At 39.6% G+C, this 24,509-nt stretch overlaps 1 protein-coding gene and 1 long non-coding RNA gene across 7 annotated transcripts in view; one reads left to right on the top strand and one right to left on the bottom strand.

Annotated features, from left to right (window-relative positions):
• The window catches only part of RYR2 (ryanodine receptor 2), a 727,531-nt gene that overhangs the window by 478,678 nt on the left and 224,344 nt on the right, over positions 1 to 24,509 (top strand). For all 6 annotated transcript variants that reach the window (XM_050950348.1, XM_050950346.1, XM_050950344.1 and 3 more), the window contains 10 exons: positions 2,961 to 3,075; positions 3,860 to 3,992; positions 6,170 to 6,273; positions 8,279 to 8,414; positions 9,440 to 9,626; positions 10,580 to 10,682; positions 12,359 to 12,479; positions 18,085 to 18,254; positions 20,314 to 20,534; positions 22,791 to 22,881. In XM_050950348.1, the coding sequence (XP_050806305.1) occupies positions 2,961 to 3,075; positions 3,860 to 3,992; positions 6,170 to 6,273; positions 8,279 to 8,414; positions 9,440 to 9,626; positions 10,580 to 10,682; positions 12,359 to 12,479; positions 18,085 to 18,254; positions 20,314 to 20,534; positions 22,791 to 22,881 (1,381 nt within the window). The remainder of the gene's footprint in view (positions 1 to 2,960; positions 3,076 to 3,859; positions 3,993 to 6,169; positions 6,274 to 8,278; positions 8,415 to 9,439; positions 9,627 to 10,579; positions 10,683 to 12,358; positions 12,480 to 18,084; positions 18,255 to 20,313; positions 20,535 to 22,790; positions 22,882 to 24,509) is intronic.
• Positions 1 to 24,509, bottom strand: part of LOC127049568 (uncharacterized) — an 838,950-nt gene that overhangs the window by 601,139 nt on the left and 213,302 nt on the right. The gene's annotated exons all lie outside the window — the stretch shown is intronic.

Genomic DNA, 24,509 nt, shown 5'->3' with positions numbered 1-24,509 from the left:
AGGGAGTGGCACATAGCATGAGCAGTTTTCCTGGGTTGAAATTCCTGGTACAGATCCCATGGTAACTTCCACCTGAAGGCTTGTCTGAGGAACAGGAAGAGGGGGCACCTAAGTCATTAGGGGCTATTAGAGTTGAGCACTGCCAGTAATGACACAGTTGTTAGCTATGCTACAGAGATTATATAGTGTGGCTGATGCATCTGGTTTTTGAGATTTTAGTGTTCATGTTTTCAAGCTTTTCTTCACAACCATTTTTTAACTAAAGCTGAGTTACATAATCAAATAACTCCAGGATCAGAAGCTAAAAGAACAACAACAAATATCACAAGACACAATATTATCAGGAGAATTAACAATACTGTTGCCTCATTTATAATTATCTAGTTATTTTCCCTCTGACCTGAGACACATTACTTTCAAATTTATTTCTAGGTTGTGTATAATTTGAAGGCTTGCTATAGCTTTTAAATTGTAATTACTTTAAAAAATATTCATGTTTATTAGACATCTCCATCTTTATGTAAAATAATATTGACACCATACATTTCAAAATTGGTGCCCATGTTTAAAGCTGCACAGCTGAAATGCAGTAGAAAGGAAAGAATGTGCTCTTGAGCAGTAATTCACTCAGGTTAATATTTATTGGAAAAACAGTAAAGTTCTTATGATTATTGTTCTTTATGTGGCTAATACTTGAAGACAAGAGGATAACTGGAACTAAAGACATGCCTACACTGCCCTGAAGTTGGGGCTATTGGGGTGTGAATAGCACTGTAACTCCTGCGTGTGGCTGCTGCAGGCATGAACGGAAAGGTTCCTATTTTGCATCAATGTAGTCCTGTTTGAAAAGGAGTACGTCAATGTGAACTAGGAACCTTTTTGTTCATGCCTGCAGCAGCCACACAGGGATGTTACAGCACAGTACTTCGGTGTGTACTGCTGTTCACATCTCTGTAGTCCAAATTGTGAGGCAGTGTAGATGTGTTGTAAATTCTCTTTGCTACCCAGACCCTAAGACGCATGGAGATGTAACAGGCACATTTCTACAGTACCAGTACTGCTAGTGCTGTTATTTGGGACAATGTTTGCAAAGGTGCATTCTGCTACTGGAAAAAAAATTCCTTCACTTCCGTCATGTATACTACAATCTTTTAATTAGACAGAATGAATCTCAGAAACTCTGACTGCAGAATAATTGTTGTTTAGTGGATAATTGAAGCTTTCATTGTCACATTGCTTTGGGTTCCATTTTCCATTCTTTACTCAGGCTGAGCTCACAATGACTTCAGTGGGAGTAAGGACTGCAGGACTGGGCTTAGACTGGTTAATTTATTAATATCATTTACCCACTGCTCCTGTTTTGCTGCACTGTATTTCTCTTTGTGGAAATCTTATTGCTATTCTGCGAGAGAACATATTGGGCTTTTATTTCACTATGACTCTTATTTATTAACGTCTTTTTTTTTAATTAAAAAACACGTCTAGCAGTCTGACCAGTTTTATAGGGGTAATCCAGGATGTTATATTTATGAATTATCATATTGGTTACATCTATGTAAATTACTTAGTATACAGTACTAAGCAATATTTATGTGGCAGGAAAATAAATTAGAGTAAATATCAGATTTAGGCTTTAGTTAACTAAAAAAAAAAAAGGAGGTGGCACATGCCTGTGGGGTGGGAATGTCAGGGAAATGTTAGATTCACCGATTTCAAGGCCAGCAGGGACCATTACGATGATATACTCTGACCTCCTACATGATACAGGTCATAGAACCTCACTCAACAATTCTTGCTTCAAGCCCATAACTTCTGTCTGCACTAAAGCATATCTTTTAGACAGACATCCAGTGTTTAAATCAAGACTTCAATTGATGGAGAATCCACCATTTCCTTGGTCATGGCCCTCTAACCCTATGGATGTCCTAAAGCCATGAGGAAATGCTACTAATCCTGGGGCTTTTGTGAAAGGTGCTAGACCTTTGCACGACCCCTTGGGTATTTCCTCCACCCACTCAGAACCAAATGCCTGTCTGCCTGCCCCTTGGTCAATTTCCTTGTGGGTTTTATATGGAATGATGCTGCAGAGAATATCTCTACTTCTCACCCCCCTCTATGCCATCCAGTCACATTACCCCTCAGCCCATGGACTGTATGGTGTCCAGCAAGCAGTCAGAGGCTGGTGGAATGATGCCTCTTTGGCTCTACTTACTTCGCCTTGACAGATTATGGGCCATAAGAAAACCCTTCCTGCAATTTTTTTCACCTTCTGCAACACATAGAAAAGGGGATGGCATGATCCTGAGGACCAGACTAAATCCAATGCCACCCACCTTCTGCACTGTTGGGGCTTTTATAACTCAGAAAAGATCTCCCAAATTGTTCAGTGTGTGTGGTTGAAGAGGGAATCTTGAGCACCTGATACGAAAGCCGCATGACATTTTTGCTGAACACAGCCCTAGGAGTTCTGTTCTATCAGATTGGTATGTATGTATTTCAGATGCACTGAATGCATGAACTGTATGAATGTGCTGAAATCCAGCTAACCTATTAGGAGATGAAATGTCATTCCATGATCATGACGAACTATTTTCCACTGTTTGCAGTAAGGCCTCTAACTTGACTTATGATCTCTGCATCATGTGGCTTTGAGAACATTTGATGTTGGTAATAATATACAGTGAAATAAGCCTTCAACCCTTTGTGCATTTTCTAGCATTCCATTAAATTACAAGGATTGAACTCAATCAATAAAATTCAATAAGTTTTAACACTTAACTTTATTTGTGCCCAGTCCTTCTGTCTCTGTGCAAACACTGGGGATTATACCTAAGTAAGAACAGCAAGAGCAGGCCTGTTCTTCAGACTGGTAGTTGTGTGAGTATCTTGTGACAGAGAAATTAATGTGTGTTCCCTGAACAGTTCATTTTAATCTCTTTTCTTATTATGTTTCTTTATAGAGACATCATGAATAATAAAGTGTTTTACCAACATCCTAATCTTATGAGGGCTCTGGGAATGCATGAGACTGTCATGGAAGTGATGGTAAATGTACTCGGCGGAGGAGAATCCAAGGTAAAGAATTTCAGTGGCAGAAGAGAGGGAATTTAGAATGTGGTCTTTTAAAACTTTGATCCTGAAAGGTGCTCAGAAACTCATGGAAGTGCTAAAAGCCCTAAACTCCCATTCTTTTCCCATTAGCACAATATAGGTTCAAGTTCTTAGTGAATAGAATCACCTTTTATAGAAAAAGTTGTATATCTTCTAATTATGATCCTAATAATATTGCATTACAAGGATCCCTTTTTGCTTGTGAATTTAGAATAAAATAAGAGCAGTACTGTATTCTCACACGGGAAAGGAAGGACAGCCAAAAGCATTTATAGCTTACTATATTTTATAGGTATTGGTTTCAAAAGACTCTTGATCTGCATGGTATGTGGAAAAGATTCTTGTTATATAAGCAATAGGTATATTTAGGGATTTCCAAAATGACGAGTGTTTTAAAGTAAAACATTTTTCTGGAAACATCTGATTAGAGATGACTGTAACATCAGTCTCTACTTCTGAACTTTCCCATACTTCAGTGTTTGAATCTAGGGTTTAGGTGTGAATCCAGTTCTCTTTCTTGTTAAGGCCACAATCTCTGCAAATAAACTTAATGAACCATGCACTTGCTCAGAGCCCCATTAATTTCAATGAGGTCTGCCCATGGAAGATCATTTTGCAGGATTGGTACCTAATTGTGTTTAAAAAAAAAAACAACTTGAAGACAAATATGTAAAAGGACCCAGCATACAATGATTTTTTGGTGATTTTTATACATTTTTGCAGCTCTAACTTAGTCTTGTTTGTCTAGGAAATCACCTTTCCTAAGATGGTGGCAAATTGCTGTCGTTTTCTATGTTATTTCTGCCGCATCAGCAGGCAGAATCAAAAGGCTATGTTTGATCATCTTAGTTACTTATTGGAAAACAGCAGTGTTGGGCTTGGTAAGTAGTAACATAAAATCTATCCTAAATTGTGTGTAAAATACAGCTTTAAGCATTTTCATTGATTTATAAGTTATGAACAAATAGAAAAACAGTACAAAAAACTCCAAACCCCATGTTTAAAACAGTCCTTCCCACAACATTCTGCTTGGCAGCCCGATTTTTTTTAAAAACAACTTTCTATATTATTAAATGTGAAAAAGATCTTACGCAACTGTATTATTAAATGCAGAAAGCCCCATAAACAAATAGCAACCCACCCTACATGAGTTAAAAATTATGGACACAAATTTCAGCAAGAATATCATTTCATGCCTTTGGGTTGGATTGCACCTTGTAATTACCCCTTCCCCCTGCCCCCTATGTAAAGGGCAGAGTCTATTTGTGCTGCTCCAGGAGCTGAAGGTCTTTTACAGAACAGTTTAACTGTAAGAGTAACCGTTCAATGCCTGCTTCCTCCTTTCTGCAGAGATTTTCCTGGTACAGCTTTTCTCCGAATGAATGCAAGCCAAGAGGCTCTGGGTTGTACAGGGAAGAGGCAGAGCAAAGGGTCTACTCATCTGTACAAGGGGGATGGAAGAGTAGCCAGTGCTTGTTCACTTGCATGGGTGTGATAGGCAGTTCACAACTGAATCTTAAATTAAGGTTTTCATGCTAACATTAACTTATCCATGATGCTTATGCTGAGGCTCAGAAATGGCACAGAAATGTGAAATCCACTTCTGTTTTATTTTAGTGCTTTTCTTCTGGACTGCATAGTTGTATCTGATTATTTTCATGCTCAGAAATTTAGTTTCCATATTTTTCGTGGTTAGCGTATTTTTGTATGTCAGGAGCATAGCCCAAAAGTATGTTTAGAGTGAAAATAGTTAAATTGTGTTTCTACTGGGGTTAGTTAATGTTACTGTGAGAACTTTTGCTAATATTATGTTAACATTGGGGGAGTTGCATTTAATTTCCATTTTTTAAGAAAAGGGGAAAAAAACTTTTATTTTAAAGCTGAAAAATATTTTCCAGTTATCCATAACTCAGTGTCCAAATGGATTTTCTTTAAACTTTCCACTCACCCTCCCCTCTAAAACAGTGATCATCTTCTACCTGAAATGAAGCATTTATATTTGTAGACTAAAAAGATAATTTTCCATAAAGTTCTCATTGAATGTGTTTGAACTTGATATGAGGCGCACACTTGGAAAGTTCAGTACCATGAACGCTTATATTGTAGTGTTAATAATGGTACTGGTAAAAAAAAAAAGTGAAGTGGTATCTGTGTAATAAAATTCTGAGGTTGTCCCCTGAGTGTGTCTTGAATGTCTATTTGTCAGTGTGAAGTGATAGAAACAGCTACAAGCATTGTTGAGAGCGCTGTTAGTTCAAAATATCACTAGGCTGTATCATCACTGGGTTTCACAGTTTGTTACTATCCAATTTTGAAGTTGAGTTATTTTGTATTTATTCATTATATTCACTCAGTGTGTAGCTACAGTAAGGCATGTATCTCTGCATGCCAAGAGTCCTAGACCATTGTGATATCAAAGGTAAGTCAACCAATCACCACCCTTACTCTGCAGCTAATTTTATGCAATGATTTCATTGGTTGTATGAAGGAGACTGCACAAAGGTGCATTATTTGGCTCAACAGTTACGATTCTTCAAAACCACCTGATCAGGAACACAACCAGAGCACATTATAACCCCAAATACACACAGCCCCTCATGACAATACACATGCTTCATTTGCCATCCATATAACCCTCTCAGCAAAACACAACCACCCACACAACAACACAACCAGCATACACAAACAGGCAAATAATACAACAGGCATGCATAGCCCCTCACTGCAGGCATGATTGAGAGCTGTTTTTGTTTAGAATCTCACCAGGTTCAGTCATCACTGGGGTTCGTGGTCTGTTATCAAATTTTTGAATTGTCAGTCATCTCTTTTTTCTTTTTTTTTCACACATGATATTAGAAATTATACACATACAACTGCATGGGTTTTCAGCAACTATTGGTTATTAGTGCCTAAACCTCAGATGTTTGCCCCATAGTTTATTATAACTTTAATGGTAAATATATTTTTCCTATGGATACATGTTTGTATTTTTATAAGCTATTGAGTCTTTATTATTTTTTACTTGAATGACTAACTTTGACAACTGTTTTATTAACAGCTTCCCCTTCTATGCGAGGATCAACCCCTCTAGATGTTGCAGCAGCATCTGTGATGGATAACAATGAACTTGCACTAGCTTTAAGGGAGCCTGACCTGGAGAAGGTTAATGACAATATTTTCTAGCATTTTCCCAGGATGTGTGTATGTGCATAAAATGTGAATCAACATGCATTTATAACAACAAGTAATGGATTAACTGAAGTCATATATTTCCTGGAGATGTTATACTTCTATTTGTATTATCTGTGCTAGGCTTTCAAACACTTTCAATTTGAAAACTTAAAATTTACTCAGTAGAAAAATGTTATGATGTGCCTTGCAGTAGTGCCTAGAGACCCCAGTCTTGGCGCAAACCAGATTGTCCTAGGCACAGTACAAAAATACAGTCCCTATCTCAAAGAGCTTCATTTTAAAGTATGAGACAAAAGATAACACATATGGGGTGCACAAAGTAACAATTAACTATTACAGCACTTCAGCTGCTTAACCACTGTCAAGTGTTTTGTAGGCATCACAGCAGAAGTGAGTTTTAAGGAGGTACTGGGACTTAATCTACACTTAAAAGTTTTACCAGCATAGTAGTTATGTTGGATAAGGCAGTGATTTTTTGCCAACATAGCTATATCAATAAAAGCTCCAGGGTAGTCTCCATGCATCTGAATAAGTGGGTTTTTTACCCACGAAAGCTTATGCCCACATAAATCTGTTAATCTTTAACGTGCCACCGGACTCCTCATTGTTTTAGTGTAGGCATAGATATATTGGTATAAAAGTACTTATGCCAGTTCCCCGAATTGGTATAAGCCATAATAGTATAAGCAGTTTTATACTGATTTAACCGTGTCTGCGCTGGGAGGGTTTCATTGGTTCAAGTGTTCTGGTGTAGGTAAACAGGCAAAATTTTCTAGGGTAGATCTGCGCTTGAAGAAGAAAATGTTAAGGACTTTGCAGATTTTTATGGGGCATTCCTCTCATGTGTGAGGGCAGCCTGAGAGAAACTGCAAATGTGTTTAAAGGAAGATTGAGCTAGTGGTCATCAAAGGTTGGTAAAGCAAAGAGGACATCTCAATATCATAAAATGTAGGATGAGGCTAAGTTCTGAAGGGCCATAAAAGTGTAGACAGGTAATTTGTGCTTTATGTGGAGAAGGAGGGGGACTAGTGGAGAGAAGCAGGAGGGAGAAATAGCAGGAACTGCAAGTCAGGAGGATGATCTTTGCAGCTGGAAGAATGGATTTAAGAAGGGCAAGATGGCATTTGCCAAGGCTAGCAAGGAGGCGATTGCTGTAGTCAAGACCTGAGATGAAGAAGGTTTAGATGGGAGTTCTATCTGCACTTACAGAAAGGCTGGATCTTAAAGATGTTCACGAAGAAGCAGGATCACTTAGGTGTAGCCTGGATTTGTGCTTCTAGAGGGAGGGCCAAATCAAAGATGACGTCAAGGTGACAGGCATGAGTCCCAGGGACGATGGAATTGTTATTCATAGTGAGTGAGAAATGAGGAAGTGGGAAGAGGCTGGGGTTGGGGGATAGGACAGAGTTGAGAGCTCATTTTTGGGTACATTGAATGTAATTTAATGGCTGGCTATTGGTAAGGTGATGTTGTTGGGTTGGTTTTTTTTGGACAACAACAACAAAACAACAAGCCAACGTTTAGTTTGGACAGAAGGAGATTGTTTAGAATGGAAGAGCAGATCTGTAAGGTGTCAGCATAAAGAGACTAGTTGGAAACCTATTTTTGAATAAGTATAGCATGTGGAGGAAGAACAGGAGGGAACTAAGAATGGCGTCATTTGGGGGGCACACTGTAAGTTGGAGCAGAAATGGGAAGTGCTGAACAAAGTGCTGAAGGAATGATGAGAGAGTACAAGACTTCATGATGTAGATCATGTTTGGCAGAGCCAAGGTTGAGGAGGAGGAGGGGGAGGGAGTACTAGTCCTTAGATTTGGGCATGCTGAGGTCATTCAAGACTTTAGAGACATTTCAGTGGAGCTTAGAGGGTGGAAGCCAGATTGGAGGGAGTTTGAGTAAACTACCTTTTCAAAACAGTAATTTTCTTCTTTTCAACAATAGATGTTTGTCTTTTTTCATCTTATCTTATTTTTAGGTAGTTCGCTATTTGGCTGGATGTGGTTTGCAAAGCTGCCCTTTGCTGATTTGTAAGGGATATCCAGACATTGGATGGAATCCAGTTGAAGGAGAGCGATATCTGGATTTTCTTCGCTTTGCAGTGTTTTGCAATGGTACTGTTCTGTAATGTTTAAATAACTGCATATGTAAAATTTGTCATTGAGGGATTGTCTAGATGGCAATTTATTGCACAGCAAGCTGAGGTGTGACTCTACAGTGCTCTAGCTTGCCATGCACTAAGTTGTTATATGGACTGCTATCGCACACTGAATTTTCTGTAGTGCATAGCAGCAGGGTCCGCACAGCCACTTAGTACACAGCAGACTAGAGTACTTTAGGTTCCTGCGCCAGCTTGCTGTGCACTAAATCGTCATATAGACAGACACTTGAATTACAGATGCAGTCAAAAGTCATGACATAGCAAAAAGTTAAAATGCAACATAGTGAGCAAAGTAAACTTATGTGACTCAGGAAGCCTATATAAGATCTGGTTTAAGTGTTTAACTGATGCATTAATTCTTGCACTAGCCCTCTGGCACTGGAATGAATTTTACCACAGGTGAATGACATGTGTGTTAGTCACTTTTTGGAACACAACTTAATTTATAATAAAGTCAAATAAATTTTCTGTTACTGTATACTTAACTTGCATTGCAATAATCATCAGAAGTTGTGTTCTTGTGTGTGTGTAACGTAAAATTCAGCTTCATCCTATTGGGCTAATAGCTTATAACTGTGCTACTAGATGTGTTGAGCTTCATTTATACATCTTTTAGATTATATGCTGATGAAATTCACACAGTCTAACACTTTCTGTCTCTTTGATTTCACAATATCAAGTAAATGTTAATTATATGAAATTTCTGAAGGCAGCATTGAACCACAGAAGAACGAAAGAATTTAAATAAGTAAACAGTAATCTTCTTTGCTTCCTTCTATTGGCATTACACAATTTCATAATCTGATTTTTTTTTAAGAACAGCTGAATAAAGTTGAATTTTGTCTTTGATATTTAAGTACAGTCTGTCTTGTACTGATGCATATGTAATATGTCTTCATCACCCACCTTATATCAGATAATATCTTGGATGTATACTGAATGGATCCGTTTACCAATATTTTTTCTGTATGATGCTAGGAGAGAGTGTTGAAGAGAATGCTAATGTTGTGGTCAGGCTACTTATTCGTCGTCCTGAGTGTTTTGGTCCAGCGTTGAGAGGGGAAGGAGGTAACGGGTTACTTGCTGCCATGGAGGAAGCTATAAAAATATCAGAAGATTCTACTAGAGATGGACCTTCCCCAAGTAATGGATCCAGTAAAACTCTGTAGGTGCAATGGGACTGTTCAGTTTACCTACACCTTTTGCTTTATAATCCTATTTCTGGAATTCAGTATTTCATTTGACCATATTTTTAAAATATTGTCACATAATCTGACTGTGTGGGGCAGGAAATATTTTCTCCTCCTCCCAAAATTCCATTAGGTGTGCATCTTCAGCCAAGTGAGGCCTCTGCTTCTGTCCCTGAACTCACAGCTGTCAGTCTGGATGACTATATTCAATTTGCACATCCGCTTTAGGATTCCTTCTTGTTCCTCTCGGTCAGGTGTAGGTAGGAACCAATCTCCTGTTGTGAAGTTAGGGAGAGACTGCATGTAGCTTGTGCTTCCCCTATTGCTCTCCTCAAACACCTTAGAGCTGGACGGAGTCTTAGAGTATGTCTGCACTGGAGTTAGACACCCGCAGTTGGCCCAGGCTAGCTGATTCGGGTTTGTGGGACTCAGGCTGAGGGGCTATTTTATTGCAGTGTAGACATTTGGGCTCAGGCTGCAGCCCAAGCTGTGGGATCCTCCCACTTCTCAGAGTCCTAGAGCCAGGGCAGCAGCCCAAGCCTCAACATGGCTGCCTTAGATACTTTCAGGTTAAAAAAAATGCCTCTCTACTCCATATACACAGATTCTCTTTCTTAGTTACTATACTCATGATGCAATGCTGTCCCTGTTGAAAGAGGAGTGCTTGAAATTTATATTACATAGCTTACACAGTAGAAAATTAAAGGTTAAAAAGTAAGAATGGAGATGTCAGTATGATTACTGAGGGCCAAATTCTGCTCTCAATTGCTTTGGTATAAATCCGGAATAACTTCTCTGAGGGTAATGGAGTCTCCCTGGATTTGAACCAGTGTAAATGTTAGCTGACTTTTGCGCCAGCTTTTCATAGCTCATGAAAAAGTCTCAAGTCTTTTTTCATATTTTGTTTCCTTTCACAAATAAATAAAAGTGAGATGGAAGAAGAAGATGACACTATCCACATGGGAAATGCCATCATGACCTTTTATGCTGCTTTGATTGACCTCTTAGGGCGCTGTGCCCCTGAAATGCATGTAAGTTTTTTGTCTCTGCAAGTACTGCTATTTTCTTACTGATAGTCTGGTGTTTTAGTTCATTGGCCTTTTCACTGCAATACATGTTATCCCTTAGGTACTGAAACAAAGTTATGCCAGTATAATATTTAAATGTGCAGATGTGATTTAAAAAAACGGTATGTGGGATTATTTTGATGTTAGTTAAAACCAATGTCCAGTTGCCAGTTTTTTAAGGATTTCCGTGTAACCTGTGCAGAGGCAAAATTCTGCCTTCAGAATCTGAGCTCCAGTAATTTGCTCTTCTTACATGTGCAGAATTTCCAGTGGGTGTACCAGTATGTTTGGGCTTGTAGGGAAATCAGAGAATCAGTCAAGATATACCACATGGCTCGAAGATCACCATTTTGCCTGAATACAATAGAAGGTTAATCAAAGAAAAATTTTGGAGAATCCCTGAATCAGTGTTTTGTCTCTCACTGTAACCCATTGTGCATTTCTGCAGTCACTAACAGGCACAAAGCAAAATGTCAGGTTGCCTCCTTTTCTACCAGGAGACTGAAAATATCCCATACAGTTGCCTTCAGCGTCAAAAAGATACTCTTGAACTAAGTTCTCCCATGTGGTAGTGAGACTGTCCAGACGAAACTGCCCGCTTTTTTTCACAGCTGTAAACTATTTCTTAAACAAGCAGTATTTTTTTACTCTCATTACATCCATTTGAACTCACATATAAAAGAAAGTATGTTGCCTTCCGTTAAAACATGAACAATCAATTCCACACCCAGAAATACACAGTGGTATTCCATCATGATCTCTGTACTGTATTAGCATCACTCAGGGATACTAGTCAGTGATCAGGGACCTTTGTGCTAGGAGCTAAACAGATATATGATAAATAGACAGACCCTACAGCAGAGAGTTTACAGTCTACGCCCCAGTCCTGCAAAGACTTATGCACATGCTTAACTTGATGCATGTCAGTGGTCTTGCCAAATTTATTAGGGCTACTCCCATACTTAAATGTGTATGTAATTTTTTTCAGGACTGGGGCCTGGGTTATGACTAGATGCCACAAATGGATGAGGCAAACTAACAAGTGGGAGTGGGAAGTATGAGGTAGGAACCACATATGCTCATTGAAGTTCAAACTATGGCCTCGTTTCTCTAAAATAACACTGTCTTGCACAGGGTCCCCCAAATGTCACGTTTATACAGGGTTAGGCATCCTCAAAAACTGGAAGTATGTATATTATAAGTTCTCTGTATGTGTTTTTGTGTTGTTTTGTTTGGAGAATAAACATTATTTTGACCTAGTTTTCATAAACCCCTGGTCACCCTGAAAGAGCCATAAGCCAATTAAGGCAGTGAAGCTGATGATGATAGAATAGCTGAACTCATCAGTATCTCATGGATTTTCTTTCACCAAGCCTACTACATGTTGACACCCTGCCCTCTTCCCCAAGTGTCTCAGCATTTCACCATGAAAATGTGGTTATTCTACTTTAATAACAAAATCTTCATAGCTCTAAGTCCCACAAATGAAATATATATTGTGTAAAATGTGTATATTTAATTAGCATTTGACTCAGCACTCATTCTTGTAAAATGTACTTCTGAAGGTTTCTAAAGTATGCAGGCAAATATAGTTACAGGAAAAAAATATTATTATTAATTTTTTGTTACTCTTTCATTAGCTAATCCATGCTGGCAAAGGGGAAGCCATTAGGATCAGGTCAATTCTGCGGTCTTTGATTCCCCTGGAAGATTTGGTGGGTGTAATTAGCATTCCTTTCCACATGCCAACAATAGCTAAAGGTAAGATGATTGCTGAGCATTTCTTTCTCCCCCACTAACTCATTCTTTTGAATTTGGCTATTAATATGTGAATATTTATATCGATATTTCCCACAGTGGGGAATTTAATTATTCATGATGTGAGCTAGAAAAGTCATAGCACTTCCTTTGATTTTCTAGATAGTGATTCTACGTTCATTTTTTAAATCTGTGGCAAAATCTTAACTGATTTCGATGGGATCATCATTGGGTCCAGAATGGCCATCAGATCTAATAATGGTAGACAAAGTGGGAATTTTTGAAGGTGCTCATGAGGGAAAATAGAGAAGGCTAATTACAGGGAATAGAACAAGATAAGTTCCATGAAAGATCACCTTCTAAGCACCCTCTGTCTTAAGGAACAAGTTTAATGTATCTTCAAGATTTCCAATGCAATTTATTCAGCAAGCAAACTTAGATGGCTTCTTGTGGTACCACTTAAGATAGGTTCCATTGCTCATATCTGGCTTTTATAAAAAAGTCTATCTGATTTTTTTATTTAAACCATTCCATTTAAAATATCATGGATGTTATTTATTGTTTTCCTTCTTGGAAATTAAACACACAATTTCTGTATTTTCAGAATATATTGACACTCAGAGAATGGAACAAGCCCCTCAGCTTTTACTATAGAGCCCTACTTTTATCACTATGCCACAATATTACCGTTTCTGAATCTATAATAACACTGAGAACACCTTCTTTCCTGAAGCATGTGCACTGGGCGCAAGTATCACACGGCTGTTCGTGCTCCTCCATGTTAGTGTTGCTGGAGGGGAAGGGTGACAGTAGTGTTGTGATGCTGACACCAGAAACTGGAACTTGATCCCCACTTTAGCACATACTATTTATTCTCTTCACTTTTTAAGGAAATGTTTTTGTTTTAAGCCTTTAAGAGCCTGTCATTTTTTGGTAAGTTTCAGATAGAATTTTTTCTTTTTTTCTGGAAAATAATATGATATGATATGAAAAAATAGATATGAAGAACCCCTTAACACCTTTTTTTTTAAAATAATCCTACTGTGATGGAGTGTACTGCTTATAGGACAAACTAGAACACAAGGCCCTGACAGCCTGAGTGTAATCAAGACTTGCTCTGCCCTAGGGTGAGGCTGTATTAAACAGCATGCAACAGAAAGCTTAACTGAGCCAGGGAGTATGGCGAGGGACAAGGAGCCACACAGGCTGCAGTGGGTGGTGGTTTCTTTGGCAGACTAACCTCACCAAAGTCAGATTTTGTTTTGTCGACTTCAATCATTTGGGAGTTCTGAACCAGGGTGCTGAGGTGAGAACCTTACAAACTGTTCATTGTGATGGCTCCTGTCCAGAAAGCTTGTTAGAAAGGACATGCTATTTTGTTAGTGTGTGTTGGATTGTCCTTGCCCTGGGCTGTTGAAGTGAATTTATTGCTGTCCCAATCAGGGAAAATTAAGGTGTGACACATCGGCAGCTCCACAACGGGTACGTAGGGACAATCCAGGCCTTTATACCCACAAATATATTTTCTCTCTTTTTCTTAAAAAAAAAAAATTAAAAAAAATCCAACTCTCCATCTCTTTTTCTGAGAGATTGATAATCTAATCCCTAGTTCTGGCAGTACAATCTTGTTATTTGTTCTTTATCTTCAGCAGAACTAACTTATAGTATGCCTACACTGGAGCTGGAAGGTAGGTTGAAATTCTAACATAACCACACTAGCTCTGATTGAGGTACCACACTAAAAATAGAAGTGTAGTCACAGAAGGTGGGAGGGACTAGCTGCCCAGAGTATGTACCTATGGTCTTGGATCAGATTGTACTTGAGGCGGCTAGTCCCTCCCATAGCTCGTGTACAGTGGCTACACTTCTACTTTTAGTGTGCCAGCTTGATCTGAGCTAGAGCAGGTGTATCTCCTCAAACTGGAATTTACACCTTTCAGCTCTAATTGAGACGTACACTGTGATCCTGATCCTGCACTGAACTCCTCGTCAGCATAGCCCTGCACCCACGTGTGGGACCATCATAGAATCATAGAAAATTAGGGTTGGAAGAGACCTCAGGAGGTCATCTAGTCCAACCCCCCTGCTCAAAGCAGGACCAACCCCAACTAAATCATCCCAGCCAAGGCTTTGTCAAGCCTGATCTTAAAAACCTCTAAGGATGGAGATTCCACCGCCTCTCTAGGTAACCCATTCCAGTGCTTCACCGCCCTCTTAGTGAAATAACGTTTCCTAATATCCAACCTAGACCTCCGCCAATGCAATTTGAGACTATTGTTCCTTGTTCTGTCATCTGCCACCACTCAGAACAGTCTAGCTCCATTCTCTTTGGAACCCCTCTTCAGGTAATTGAAATCCCCCCTCACTCTTCTCTTCTTGAGACTAAATAAGCCCAGTTTCCACAGCCTCCCCTCATAAATCATGTGCCCCGGTCCCCAAATCATTTTCTTTACCTTCTGCTGGACTCTCTCCAATTTGTCCACATTCTTTTTATGGTGAGGGGCCCAAAACTGGATGCAGTAGTCCAGATTGGTCTCACCAGTGCCAAATAGAGGGAAATAATCACTTGCCTCAATCTGCAGGCAGTGCTCCTACTAATGTAGCCCAATATGCCATTAGCCTTCTAGCAACAAGGGCACACCATTGACTCGTATCCGCTTCTTGTCCACTGTAATCCCCAGGTTCTTTTCTGCAGAACTGCCACTTAGCAATCAGTCCCCAGCCTGTAACAGTGCATGAGATTCTTCATCCTAAGTGCAGGACCCTGCACTTGTCCTCATCAGATTTATTTTGGCCCAATCCGCCAGTTTGTCTAGGTCACTCTGGATCCTATCCCTACCTTCCAGTGTATCTACCTCTCCCCCCAGCTTAGTGTGCAGTCCATCTACCTCTCCCCCTAGCTTAGTGTGCAGTACCTCTCCTCCCATCTTAGTGTGCAGTCCAGATCATTAATGAAGATGTTGAACAAAACTGGCCCCAGGACCGACCCCTTGATACCGGCTGCCATCTAGACATCGAGCTGTTGATCACTACCTGTTTAGCCCGACGATCTAGCCAGCTTTCTATCCACCTTATAGTCCATTCATCTAACCCATACTTCTTTAACTTGCTGGCAAGAATACTGTGGGAGATCATATCAAAAGCTTTGTTAAAGTCAAGGTATACCACATCCATTGCTTTCCCCATATCCATAGTCAGCTATCCCATCATAGAAGGCAATCTGGTTGGTCAGGCATGACTTGCCCTTGGTGACTCCATGTTGACAGTTCCTGATCACCATCCTCTCCTCCAAGTGCTTCAAAATGGATTCCTCGAGGACCTACTCCATGACATTTCCAGGGACTGCGGCGAGACTGACCGATCTGTAGTTCCCCGGATACTCCTTCTTCCTTTTTTTAAAAAATGGGCACTATATTTGTCTTTTTCCAATTGTCCAGGACCTTCCTCGATTGCCATGAGTTTTCAAAGATAATGGCCAGTGGCTCTGCAATCACATCAGCCAACTCCCTCAGCACCCTTGGATGCATTAGATCCAGCCCCATGGACTTGTGCAAGTCCAACTTTTCTAAATAGTCCTTAACTAGTTCTTTTACCACTGAGAGTTGCTCACCTCCTCCCCATACTGTGCTGCCCAGTGCAGCAGTCTGGGAGCTGACCTTGTCTGTGAAGACAGAGGCAAAAAAAAAGCATTGAGTACTTCAGCTTTTTCCACATCATCTGTCACTAGGTTGTTTCCCCCATTCAGCAAAAGTCCCACACTTTCCCTGAGCACCACCTTGTTGCTAACATACCTATAGAAACCCTTCTGGTTACCCTTCACATCCCTTGCTAGCTGCAACTCCAGTTGTGCTTTGGCTTTCCTGATTACACCCCTGCATGCACAACCAATATTTTTAGACTCCTCCCTAGTCATCTGTCCAAGTTTTCACTTCTTGTAAGCTTCCTTTTTGTGTTTAAGCTCACCAAAGATTTCTGTGTGAAGCCAAGCTGGTCGCCTGCCATATTTGCTATTCTTTCTGCACATCGGGATGGTTTGTTTTTGCGCCCTCAATAAGGCTTCTTTAAAATACAGCCAGTTCTCCTGGACTCCTTTTCCCCTCATATTGGCCTCCCAGGGGATCCTGCCCATCACTTCTCTGAGGGAGTCAAAGTCTGCTTGTCTGAAATCCAGGGTCTCTATTCTGCTGCTCTCCTTTCTTCCTTTTGTCAGAATCCTGAACTCAACCATCTCATGATCACTGCTGCCAAGGTAGCCACACACTCCTACTTCCCCTACCAATTCTTCCCTGTTTGTAAGCAGCAAGTCAAGAGGAGCATGGCCCCTAGTTAGTTCCTCCAGCACTCTCCAAAAATGTATTGCTCTCCCAGCAGATATTAGGGTGATTGAAGTCCCCCATGAGACCCAGGGCCTGTTATCTGGAAACTGCTGTTAGTTGTCCAAAGAAAGTCTTGTCTACCTCATCCTCCTGGTCTGGTGGTCTATAGCAGATGCTCACCACATCACCCTTGTTGCTCTCGCCTCTAAACTTAACCCAAAGGCTCTCAACAGGCTTTTCTCCAGTTTCATGCTTGAGTTCTGAGCAATCATACCGCTCTCTTACATACAGTTCAACTCCTCCACCTTTTTGCCCCCGCCTGTTCTTCTTGAACAGTTTATACCCATCCATGACAGTGCTCCAGTCATGTGAGTTACCTCACCAAGTCTCTGTTATTCCAGTCATACCAGAGACCCATAAAATTAAATGGGACTCCAAGTCAGCCTGCATCAGGGTCATGACAGGAGCAGAGTCAGCCCCATGTTGCTGGCATTTAGCAGAATTACCACTGCATTTGCAGGCATGCGTGCAGCGTGGCTCACTGCAGCACTTACGGCACAAGAATATCCTGATTCTAATACAATGTTACAAACACAGCAATGCTAATTTACCTTACAAATAAGAACATATTATAGACAGAAGTTATAACTAAACAGCATTCTATGAAATACAGGAATAAAAATTATTATTTGGAAAGAAACTATCAAAAAGATTAACATTTCTGTTATGTTTTCAAACATAACTATATAGATCCTTTACTAACAGCATCTTGGTTGTGTCATCAAAGGATAGTTTTCATATATAAACTTCCTAAAGCTCAGAAAATAGCTCTGAATTTCCATCACCTTCTAAGATCTTCTAGTAAATGGTCCTTTTTGAGTTTTTCTTCTTGTAATCTCTTGCTCTCGTTCTTTTTTTTAATGAGCCTGCCTTTCAGGTCTTCTCACTAATGTTGCATTCCAGGGTTATACAAGTCAGAATCATTCTGCTGCTCACTTTTCATTGGACCTTTTTAGTGAAAACAATATATAACAGGTTATTTTTCTTATGTTGCATAAGAGAGTCAAGTAGTGTGACTGCTTTGACACTCAGAGTATGAATGAGACCACCTCCTTATACTATAGGGTTTACCTGGATTTAGGTTGCCTTATGCATTTTATTCAGTCAAGCTATGAACTGGTTGCCTTTGTGTAACATGAACACATGGAAAATGTTCAGATGTTAATAGATGCTCATTACCCTTGCCTTCGCAGAATGATCCTTTTTATTGAAGCCTTATTGCTTCCTTTTAGATGGTACTGTGGTGGAACCTGACATGTCAGCGGGGTTTTGCCCAGATCACAAGGCAGCCATGGTTTTGTTCCTTGACAGAGTCTATGGAATTGAGGACCAGAATTTCCTTCTGCATCTCCTTGAAGTTGGCTTTCTGCCAGATCTCCGTGCTGCTGCTTCCTTAGACACGGTAAAGATTTAAATTCTTTGATTTGACAATTCCCTCACTTTGTCAAGCACTGCACAAAATAACATTCTTCTCTTTCAAGGTGGCCTCTGTCCAGTCCCACTTGCTGGATGCACCCTCTGGTGCTGCTGACCTTTAAGAACATCTTAATAAGCAGCAAAGAGGCATATTCCCCAGGTTAATGCTTGTCTTATAGAGACTTCACACCTCAAGTCCAGGGCCACAACCCGCATAGGCCCAGTGCCTTTCCCAGCAAAAAGACTTTCAGAGCCTGAGTCCTCCATCTAAAATGAGATCAGGTGCCTGTGGATATAACTAAGGGTCTCTCCCTAGGGAACTGGGTGAAAGGATTTCTTTTCCAGAAGTCTGTGATCTGAGTCTGCCTCTTACCTCTGGAACTTTCTTGACTTTATCCTATTTCTGCCTTGGAATCACCTGTCTCCTATTTTAAGTCATCTGTCCCTTATAATTTTTCCTATATGGGCCAGAAGGAAAAAGGGAGTCTGAGGGCTGAGACTTGGGCTTCAAAATTCCAGATGGAATGAGGCAAAAAAGTCTGAAGAGAAGTGGGCATTACTGCCTGTGGCACTGAATTTTTGCCCTTTTTTGAAGGATAAGGAATAAAATCCATATTACTCTTGGCTGTGTTGGTTCTGCAAGGCTAAAAGGGAAAATATTTGTCATTAATCAGCAAGTTATAATCTCTATATCCAGAGCAAATACTTTGAACGAGAAGGTACTATATGTCAGTAGTCTCTTTTCAGGAACTTTAAACTTGTTTTTAAACAGAACATCATGCTATAATTACAGAAAACAGATAAGATACAATTGTGCTGGCAGCAGTAAAAGCTCACCCTAGAGCAGAGGTATCAGAAACATAGTCCACTTGATGTATATTTGACATGATCAGATTTTGTAGAGTTTGTTTTCATTTAAAAAAAAAAGGTTTTTAGTCCTCAGAGTAATGGGAAAAGAACTTGCAAATGTGAATGAAATATAAACCAGTGATTTTTTTGTGAGGAAACAAGGCAAGCTGCTTTTTACTTAAATGTCCGTCAAGTCAGTACGGGATGGTTTGGCGCTGTAGGGCCAAGTTTATTATGAGCATCAAGAACATCAATTCCAATAAGTGAACCTTTCCAGGAATTTTGACTTCATAGAATGCTTGAGTTTTGCAGAAGGAATCAAGGCAATTGGAGGCCACATAACCCTACTATAACCTCAACTTTGACTGTTCAGTGCCTCAATTGCCTTTATTGTCCAGAAGGTTCCAAAGCTCAACATCACCAGAGGTGTGAATACCTAGAGGTCATACTTTAAACACACTCCCTTTCATGTGTAAAAGAAAGAGAAAGGACTTGAAACAAAGCCTTGTGGACCTGAATATGTGTTGTGTTCAAAATCTAAAAATGCATCTGAATTTTGTAAGCAGCACCAGTCTTTCTAATGGCTGACCCAAAACCCCATGTCAAATGCTTCATTAACTTTAGACAGTTCAAAATAATTTCTGCAGCTTGAGCCCACCTCTGTATATAATATCTGTGTAGCTATGTATCATACAGTTTATAAGTAGAATAATCATAAAAAGTTTGTAGATCCCTGTTTTTGGCATCTCTCTATATAGCATGTTGTTTTTCAGTGAAAAATAGTATATATAATTGGATTTTTTAAAATATAATTTTTCATCTGGAAAAATCTCTACATAGTAAGTGACATGTTTGGAAAGTAACAAGTGACTGAATATAGGAGGTTAGAGTGGAATGTCCATGCTGTAAGATGTATATTGTCTGTCTGTCTCTCTCCATGTATTAAGTCCCATTACTTTTCCAAATTTCACCTTCTTCTTTGACATTTTCCACAAAATAATTACAGTATGTTTGAAAAAATAGTGTGTAAATGTATCATACGTGGCATGTAGGGAGGAGAGTTTCCCCTTCGTGCCTTTGAAAATTAATTCCTTTTGTATCTACTATGAAAGCAAAAACTGCAAAATGTAGTTATTTTCCTTTGTAACAATATTTATCAAACAAGTCTCATTGTTAGTGTTTAATTTGTTTTGTAGGCTGCTCTGAGTGCAACAGACATGGCCTTGGCTCTGAATCGATACCTTTGTACTGCAGTCTTGCCTTTGTTGACCAGATGTGCTCCTCTTTTTGCTGGCACAGAGCACCATGCCTCCCTCATAGATTCCTTATTACATACTGTGTACAGACTCTCCAAGGGCTGCTCTCTTACCAAAGCTCAGCGGGATTCCATTGAAGAATGTTTACTCTCTATTTGTGGGTAAGTGAATATCCCTGACACCACAGAAAGAATGATTGCTATACTGAGATGTGATATATACAAGAGCATGAAAGCTGAGTAGCTAACTACATGTCACCTTTTATCAGTAGCATGGTTATGGATTTTATTTAATACACTGTCACTCTTCAGATGCTGTATTTTTCCATTTTTGGAGAGTCTGGGAAAGATATATTAAATACATCTCTACACCGATACAACGCTGTCCTCAGGAGCCAAAAAATCTTACCGCGTTATAGGTGAAACCACGTTATAGTGAACTTGCTTTGAACCGCAGGAGTGCGCAGTCCCGCCCCCACAGAGCGCTGTTTTACTGTGTTATATCCAAATTCGTGTTATATCAGGTTGCGTTATATCGGGGTAGAGGTGTAAATATATACTGGACTGTATTCAAGTTGCACAGTTGGTAATTACATGTAGATGCAATTTTCAGTTATTGTTCTATTAACAGATTCTTCTTAATTAACCACACTAAGCAACTAAGAGAACACACAGCATTGGGGACAAAACTCTATATAAATAGGGAATTAGGAACATAATAGAGTATCATTTTTAAGAGTATTTTTAACATTGCAAACTGATAGGACCGTGTGGTGATTTATTATAGATGCTTATATTGCTTGCTGAAGCTATTCAGTTATCAGTTACATTTTAAATCCTAGCTGATCTTTAATTACATAGTAGTTCACGATCAGCACACTCTCCAACCTATCGTTGCATTTTTGCCACCCTCTTTCCATCTTGGAATTTTTGCCTATGTTCTCCTTTCTCAAGTCTAGCAGCCCAAGTGCAGAATTTTCAAACATGCCCGGGTCCCATTTTTAAAATGTGCAAGCATTCAGGAACCTAAGTCCCACTGAAAATCAGTGGGACTTTTTAGGCACCTCCATCACTTATGCACTTTTGAAAATTTTAACCCATATGATTTTTTCCTAATGAACCTCCCAGTCAGTTCAAAAGTGACTAGTATTATTGGTGGTAATTTTGAAGTTCAGGGCAAATAAAAGCACTGTACTGGATTCTTTATGCTATATATTATAGAATCATAGAAATATACTGTGGGAAGGGACCATGAGAGATCATCTAGTCCATTTAGTGCTGAGGTGGGACCAATTTTACCTAGACAGTCCCTGACAGATGCTTGTCTAATCTGTTTTTAAAAACCTCCGGTGATGGGAACTCCACAACACTCCTTGGTAACCTATTCTGGTACTTAACTTATAGTTGGAAAGATTTTTCCTAATATGTAACCTAAATCTCTCTTGCTCCATATAAAGCCAATCCTACTGTCAGTGAGGCTATTAAAAGGCTGTTAAAATTTCCCCCTCAATTGTCTTTTTCTTGAGACTAAACATGCTCAGTTTTTTTAACCTTTTCTCAAAGGTCATATTTCCTAAACCTTAGTTCATATTAGTTAATAACAATACTTTAATCTTGATAATGTCAATATCATATCTGTTCACAGTTTGCTGTTATTGAGAGACTTTTTATATGTATATTCTCTGCCTATTATAGAGTAGCATATAGACAAATCCCTGTTGTTTGTTCTCATTCCATCTGATGCCCAGTACTCTTTGGGCCCTAGTATAGTATGTCAACACTTAGCTTATATGGCTTCTTCAATGCAATAATATTGGCAAAAGATCATTCTTATGTGCTTTTTTTATGTGTTACAGTATGCATGGTGATAAAAAAAATGGAGATATACCTATGTCATAGAACTGGAAGGGACCCCTGCCTTCACTAGCAGGACCAAGTACTGATTTTGCCCCAGATCCCTAAATGTCCTACTCAAGGACTGAACTTACAATCCTGGGTTTAGTAGGCAACAGCTCAAACCACTGAGCTGTCTCTGCCCCTACCAAATATAGTTTCAGAATATTACATTTCCTGTTTTGCACCTGTCCTTCACTTCTCTATTTCAGAGCTTGTGGTTTCACAATTTTTTATTTTTTTTTTGTAATTTATATTGTTCACACTGGAACGTAGCTGGAAGTAGCATATTCTGGAAGTTTTGTTTAGAATGCCTCTGTTATTGTTTGCGCTCCATTTCCTTCCCACACATTTTTAATCTTCTGTGTCACCAACAAACTTACATCACTTTATGGATTTGGCACTATCTGAAGGAGTAGGACAATTGGCACAGATCCTTGGAGTGTGTGATTACTTTAATGCATTGTCTATTTATTGCATAAAAGCTAATTGTATGCTCTGTTGAAACTGTCTGTCTACCTACAGCCAACTGAGGCCTTCCATGATGCAACACTTGCTGAGGAGATTAGTGTTTGATGTTCCTCTATTAAATGAGCATGCAAAGATGCCTCTGAAGGTATGTGTGGTATACAGTAAAGGTATATTTTAATCTTCTTGTATACAATATACTATTACTTGTATGTTGCCTTGCCTCCATCCAGTAGAGAAAACCATAGCATGTCATCACTCTAGCAGGAAGCAAGAAGAAAGAGTATTCTTTGTCACAGCCACTAATGCTCACTTCTGATCAATCCACACAGAAGCATAAAGTTCATGCCTCATGTCTGACTCCCCTTCCAATTCTGTCCTTTCTTCAAGCCCTTGTAAAAAAGAAACAAGATGGAGAGAGAAGAGAGGGGGAGAGAGATGATTCCAAGGCATAAATAGAGCAAGGTCATATAAATTTCTGGGTGGCTCCCCAGGATGTCCAGCTTGGGCTCTGCTGGTTCAGTTTCTCTCCTCCCAGAAAACTGACTCATTTTCTCTGTATGCAGTGTTGTAGCCGTGTAGGTCCAAGGATATTAGAGAGACAAAAAGCTGGGTGAGGTAATATCTTTTATTGAACCAACTTCTGTTGGCGAGAGAGAGAAGCTTTTGAACTTACCGAGCTCTTCTTCAGGTCTGGGAAAGGAACTCAGTGTCACCACTAAATACAAGACTGAGCAGATAGTTTAGCATAAGTAGCTAGTACATACTCTAAGAGGAGACCATTCAAGGTGAAGTGGCCTGTTAACATCCCTGTAGTCATAGGACAAAAAGGGAGGTTAGTGGGTTATATAATTTTGTAATAAGCCATAAATCCAGTGTCTTAATTAAGATCATGATTTTTAATGTCTAGCAAAGTTAAGAATTTAAGCTCCCAGGCTCATCTTCTGGAAGTGTTGTGCAGGTTTCCTTTGAGGATGAGGCCTGATAGCTGGGATGTCTGAGGAATCCAAATCTTTTTCCTACCATTCAAGTTGTCTTCAGGCTCCAAAGGTTTTGTTGTCTCCTGTTGATGCTAGTTGTAGCTCTGCTCCATGAAGGGATATACTTATATACTTACTTAGACAAGATCCCCAACACAGAGTAAAGCCTCAGTGTGCCAAGAACTGACTCATTCACCACCTTATATCCTACTGTTTTTTAGTGAACTATGAAAACTCGCTTCTGGTGATTTCCCAACACAGCTTTCGGCAAGACATTTCAGCTATTCTCCTTTTATTTTGCCTTTTCTTCTTCCTTTTATAAGAAGCAGGTCATGCTTAATTTCATCTGTCACCTCTCTTGGGTAGAGACTTATGCCTCTCTCCCTCTTGACTGGGGGTTTTCCAGGCTGCAGAGTTTCTTGCTTATGCTGTGGTATCCTCAGCCCGCCAGACTGCCATTTCTTTTTACAGCTCAGGCCTTTGATCTTAGTCTTCAGTAATTAGATCAGCAACAGACAGGGCATAGCTGCAAAAGACTGGGGTTTTGCATAACTGGAATTGAGGGATTTGCATTCACCTCCTCCTAGATATTCCCCAGGAAAACCACTTAACACTTTTTGTTCTAAAATGTCCATTCTCTTCTGGCACATTGTTTAATGTAGTCCTTTGAATCCCCAGTTCTCACATCTGTCACATCCCCCTCATCAAGAAGTTACATACAGTCTCACCCCACAATAACACTAATTCATTAATTTAATAGAATGGATGCTAACGATAATTAAACTTAATTCAATAA

The sequence above is a fragment of the Gopherus flavomarginatus genome, chromosome 4, assembly GCF_025201925.1.
Source record: "Gopherus flavomarginatus isolate rGopFla2 chromosome 4, rGopFla2.mat.asm, whole genome shotgun sequence".
Classification (NCBI taxonomy): Eukaryota; Metazoa; Chordata; order Testudines; family Testudinidae; genus Gopherus; species Gopherus flavomarginatus.
This window is presented reverse-complemented; position numbering and strand designations above follow the sequence as displayed.